General features: G+C 33.2%; 1 protein-coding gene across 1 annotated transcript; it reads left to right on the top strand.

Moving 5' to 3' along the window:
* The first annotated feature begins 325 nt into the window (after positions 1–325).
* On the top strand, positions 326–4,431 carry LOC130897575 (piggyBac transposable element-derived protein 4-like). Its single transcript, XM_057806508.1, has 3 exons — positions 326–542; positions 613–1,643; positions 4,369–4,431. The coding sequence occupies exons 1-3, from the start codon at positions 326–328 to the stop codon at positions 4,429–4,431; spliced, it is 1,311 nt and encodes a 436-aa protein (XP_057662491.1).
* The last annotated feature ends 1,904 nt before the right edge of the window (positions 4,432–6,335 follow it).

The raw sequence follows: 6,335 nt of genomic DNA, 5'->3' as shown, positions 1-6,335 counted from the left end.
TAACTTTTTGCTAAATATTTATTTATGTAATAGCTTAGAAAATGGATATTTGCAGTAGTTCTCGGTAGATGTATCTCGTAAGCCTTTTCTAGAAGTACAATCGGCTGATTTCACTTTTACAATCCCTGGCCACCCTAAACCCGTCAGACCGCCGGATTTGTACCTGCTAGATACAGCGCGACCAAAAGCGTCAGTTTATCTTCAGATATAGTTGGGATAAGTTCTCGTTCATTTCGACGTTTTGTAATTATTCAAAAGTAAATTTTATTGTTTTTAAGTGTTTATCTGTACTCTAAAAGTGCTTGTGCGAGTGTCAAATTAAAACATGAGTACAAAAATTTACGACTTTTCAAAACCAGAAGATATTGAAGATCTTACTAGTCTCGCTTTTTCCGAGGACGAAAATTTACAAGAAGATGTGAATGACTCTGATGAATCTGAAAAAGAAGACCACGTCGAAACAAGATCAGTTGATTCCGAGACTGATCATGTTGAAGTAAGCGATGACGATGGAAACGATCATAGTGGAAACCAAGAAAACAGTAATTTTTTTGGGTAAACTGGAGCTATTTTATGCACTTGTATTGTATTACATTGAAATTGTCATTGGAGGCAAAGACGGAACACGATGGAGTAAAATTGTACCAAGAGTAACTCGAGCCCGTTCTCATAATATGATGAAGTTACCTGGTGTAATTGGTCAAACAGCCATAAACGCCGAAACTGAATTAGATTGCCGGAATCTATTTTTTAGTAATATGCTAAACATGATAGTTGATTCCACAAATCTATATATAGAAAGTATAAAAGCCAAATTCAACCGTGAAAGAAATTGTCGTCCTACAGACTTGATTGAAATAAGAGCATTGTTTGGCCTGTTATACCTAGCAGGTGTATTTCGAGGAGGTCACCGCAATTTGAAAGATTTTTGGGCATCTGACGGGCTAGGAATTGATCTTTTCAAAATAGCAATGACTGAAAAGCGCTTCAGATTTCTACTCAGATGTCTAAGATTTGATGATCGGTCTACAAGAGAAGAAAGACGTGAATTTGACAAGTTAGCAGCTGTTAGGAATCTCTTCAGTAATTTTATTGAAAACTTCAAAAAACATTATCATCTTGGGCAAAACGTGACCATAGATGAAATGCTGCCAGCATATCGTGGTCGATGTACATTTCGACTGTACATACCGTCGAAACCAAACAAATATGGTATCAAAATTTTCTGTTTGTATGACGCCAAACTTTACTATACTTCGAATATGGAAATCTATTGTGAGCAACAGCCAGGAGGACCCTTTCGGCAAAGCAATTTATCCTCTGACGTAATAATGAGATTGTCTGAACCAATTTCTCAGTCGGGTAGAAATATTACCGCAGACAATTGGTTCACAAGTGTAGAGTTGGTGAGAAAGTTAGAAGAAAAGAAGCTATCGTACGTGGGGACAGTTCGGAAGAATAAAAGAAAACTTCCAGCTAACTTCGTCTTACCAAAAGGGCGTCAAGTATTTGACAGTATATTTGGATATACAAAAAATGAAACATTAGTTTCATATGTCCCGAAAAATAAATCCGGCGTTGATGTGGTCGATAAACTTTGCGCTACTTATAATGTTGCTAGATCAACTAAGAGGTGGCCTATGGTAATTTTTTACCATTTACTTTACGTAGCTGGAATCAACTCGCGGGTGATATTTCTTGGAAACAAAAATACGTTTGTTACAAGAAGAGAATATTTGAAAAAATTAGGACTAGCCTTGCTAGACGAACAACTAAAAGTGAGGGCCCAAATAAAAAGTCTTCCACGACAAACCAAAGATTTGTTCAAAAATTACAAAACCTTGGAAGCACAACAAGAAGTTCAAGAGGCAACACCTGGACCAAGTAAAAGAAAGCGATGCGAACCATACTATGTAGAAAATAAGAAGACGTCAGTGCCTGCATATTGTTGTAAAAATGTGGAATTCATTTATGTATAAAACTTCATACAAATATGATTTGTAATAAATGTTATAATAAAGAAATTGAAGAGGGTGATTACTCCAATTAATTTCATAAGTTTGTAAAATATTTTGAATAAATAATGTAACTTTAAACATAGCTCTGTCGATAACCTAATTAAAATTTTACACATTTTCCATATAAAATAATTATTTTTTTTTTTACTTGAAAAAATGTTAAATCAAAAGCAGAGAAAAGAAGTATTCATAGAAAATTTGCTGTATTAATATATTAAAAATAAAAACAACAAAAAAAATTTATTTGATATATGTATCTGCTAGATACAACGCGACCAAATACGTTAGAAATACCCGCGCACCTAATGGAAGGTTAATATCTAATTTTGGGAAATAATGAATAATACTCTCCTCTAATGTTGTCAAATTATCAACAAAAATTAATTTAATAGTTTTATAACTATCTTAGGAACTTTTCTAAATTGCCTTCCTGAGCTTTAATTTTTCCATAGTTATTTGTTTTTTGAATCCCACCAGCTTATCGGTTGAGTTTAAGATATTTTCATTAGGCCCTTGCATACTTGAATTGATGTTGTTAAAAATAACAAAAATGTCTGATAAGTAAGCCAGTTTACTACACCATATTTTATCTTCTACCAAATGAACAAATTCATAATTTTTATTTTGTTCAAAAAATATTTTCATTTCGTCTTTTAATTTTAGCAAACGAGATATAACTTTTCCTCTGGACAACCATCTTATTTCTGTATGGAGTAACAAGGATTCGTACTTGGCTTCTATAGCTTGGCATAATTTACTAAATAAGCTACTTTTTAATGGTCTTGATTTGATATAATTAACCATTTTAACACATTGCTCCAGAACTATTTTCAAATCTGATGGCAAAAATTTTGTAACAAGTGCTTCTCGATGCAAAAAAATGGGTAACTAATATATCCTCATTCAGTTCTTTAACATGTGCTACCAATCCTTTTAGATGTCCAGTCATAGCTGGAGCACCATCTGTGCAAAAGCCAATACATGACTTCTAAAAAACTTTAATTTCTTCTAAATATGTACTATTTACTTGAAAAATATGTTTACCAGTTGTAAAATCAGGTAACTCCCGACAACATAAAAATTGATTGACTATATCATTTTCGTGAATAAATCTAACGAATGCAATTAATTGAGCATTTCCTGTAATATCTGTTGTTTCGTCGACTTGTAGAGCAAAATTCGATTTGCAAGAGTTTTTGCAGTATTGTGCTCAATATTTTTTGACATATCTTTAATTCTACGATGGATTGTATCATTTGAAAGTGGTATTTTGCAAATATCAATATCAGCTGATCCACCAATCATTGTTTTCACAATTTTGCAGGTAATTAATAATAATAATTTCTTCAGCCAAATTTTGAGGTTTTAAGTTAACAGCTATTTCGTAAGAAGCTACTTGAGCCTTTTCAGACACATATACTTGTTTTCAAAAACTTTTATTTGCTTAAATTTTGATGACAAAGACCTTTCAAAGTAGCTTATATCTTTTGTTGAAAGCGAAGGATGATTAGTCACCAAGGGACGTTGGAGTTTGCTAGGAACCATAGCACTATTTGATAATTTAAAACCAAATATCACACACTCGGGAACAACTATGTCACTTTCCATTGTAGAGGTAAATCCAAATTTCATAAAATCATCATTATATTTCCGATGGACGACGTATTTTTTTAAGCAAGAAGTATTTTTACTTATGCCGGGGATTGGCTCATTAACTTGGTCCCTAACGTTATCATTATCACTATTATCATCATTAAACTTTCTTCATTTTAACTATTTATCCATCCAAGGATCTAATAAAATAAAAATAATATTGTCGAAACATTTTAAAAAATGGTTCAAATATTACCTTTGAATTTATAATAATCTAAATTATGCACTCACTTATAATTTATGAATGTGGAAAATCAAACCTTTCTGAAATTGTTTAACTTTCACTCAAATACATTTTTCCGTAGATAAAACTTAAATTTTATGCGAAGAAATACAGACACAGTGTGCGTGTGCAGCAAGTCAGCACATAAGCTCGGGATTTCCCGTGAGATGTGTACACAGCGCACGTGTTCAATCACAGTAGCATTTAGTAGAGTGCGATACAAACAAAAAAAACTTATTTGGAAAACCATGTAAAAGCGAAAACGTGTAAAACAAGTACCGTGTAAATCGGGGGATTGGTTTACTGCAAAGTTAATAAATTTACAAATTTATAAATTGACACTACATGCAAGTAAATTAATATTAAACCGAATCACATACATTTGCCAATTTTAACAAAAGAAAAGGTGCAGTAACTTCTATTCAACACCTTGTGAATCCCAACTATCACTAAAACAACACGTTTTGTATGCAGAAGTTGCAAGTATACGCTGACTTGAGATATATTCCTATTGCTATGCACGCCGCTTCATCATAATTTGGCACTAAGAAAAAACGCGTTGCAAAGAAAATAATAAAATAATTTATTTTTCTGTGGATTTAAATATTTATTCACGTTAAAAATATTTTTCTTTTTAAATGATATAATTTAATAATATTAACATTATTATATATTTGCAAAATTTGGCGGCACAGTGGTTGAGAATCACTGCTCTAGTGTATGAAGGTGACTCATGTAAGAATCTGTCCTAATTCCCTGCAGTGTAAAACTGGAAAATAAATTTTCTCTGGTTACAAAATATTTGTTATCTGAACATTACATTGATTTCAACGTAATTCTTAAGTAATAATGAATAGATTGAATCTGATACAATTAATATCCAGCATTATTGCAATCTCCAGTTATTGAGTAAATACACTCAACCAAAATGTATCGCATCACTTATGATATTGTATGGTTCCTTTTTGGCTCATTGTCAGTATACCGCCCACCTAGGATTCTGATGTAATTTCATATGTATAATGCATAGTGGGTGTGAGTTGTTGATCGAATTGGATCCTGCGGAAACTGCAAATAGGGAATTCAATTTCTAAACTATTTTAAGCTCCATTTGAATTTTCACTGCGAGATGGCTGCACCTCTTATGTCTGGGGAGTGGTAGTGGACGGAAACGAGTAAGACACTTACACCTCCCTCGGATAGTATATCAACGGCGGACATCGTTGGAAATTACATTTGCCTTCGACATATAATGTGGTCAAAAAGGAAGTTGAATCTTGAGGTTTGAAGCCAGTAAGGAAAGAGATATACACTGGGTTAAAACCCTCCTCCGGTGAAATATGTGGTGCCACAACAGCTGCTTTGGTTTGGCTAGGTTAAGATAGATTACTAAACGTTTTGCCTTTGAATGCCCACTATGTTGTCTCTTTTCGGTGCTCTATTGCTCTGTGATGCACCTTATTGGTCGTTCGAATCGTCATCTGCAAAGGAAACTCCCTTTACGAAACTCTACATCGGACCCACCTAAGATCAGGGCCCTCCATGATGCCCTTCTCCCAGTGAAAGATTTCGAACTCGAACTGGCATATCTCCGAATGTAGACGTTTCCGCCGAACCAAGTTTGATCACTTCCTGATTCCATATGCATTTTTTATGTAAAATAGTTGATTACAAAATATAAGTATTGAAATTACTGGATACCAAAAATAAATGGATTAAATCTGATACAATTTGTACTCGGCATTATTCTCATCTTCATGTATCCAGTAAATAGACTCAACAAAAAAGTAGCGCTGTATAGTTTTATTCTAGAAACACTTATCTTATCTTATCTTATCTTATCTTCTATATCTATACAATGAGGAAAGGTGAAAAAGATAAAAGCTGGAGAGAACACTTGATAGTAATAATGAATAGATAAAATCTGATACAATTCATATGGAGCACTAATGTAACCTCATCTATTCCATAATTACACGTAAACAAAAAGCATCGAATCACTTTTGATAATTTTCAAACAAAATTATATATATATATATATATATATATATATATATATATATATTTGGGTGGCCCTTATTTTTGAAGGTTTGAATTTTTGATTTGCTACCTCCTAAAATAGTTCTATGGTATAAAAAAATTTCAGCTCAATTGATTAACATTAACACGTGCCTCAATGCATGTTTAATTGTTTCTGTAAAACCAACGTGCGCGGTGGGAGAACGTTGACAACCGCTCGTTGCAGCGCGCCGCGAAACGAGTGTCGTGGTGTTACGCTTACCGGTCAGAGTCGTACATTCTTCTATTTACAACCTTTTAAAAAATTTCATGCTGGTTTCATATTTTATTCAAGGAATGCTATTTACTAATTTACATCAACGTACTTTTTTTACAATCGGGGTATTTTTGTCGGTAGTCTGACACTATTTTATATACTGTTT

The sequence above is a fragment of the Diorhabda carinulata genome, chromosome 8, assembly GCF_026250575.1.
Source record: "Diorhabda carinulata isolate Delta chromosome 8, icDioCari1.1, whole genome shotgun sequence".
In the NCBI taxonomy this organism is placed as follows: Eukaryota; Metazoa; Arthropoda; class Insecta; order Coleoptera; family Chrysomelidae; genus Diorhabda; species Diorhabda carinulata.
Note: the sequence above shows the minus strand (reverse complement) of the source record. Positions and strands in the feature narration are given on the sequence as shown.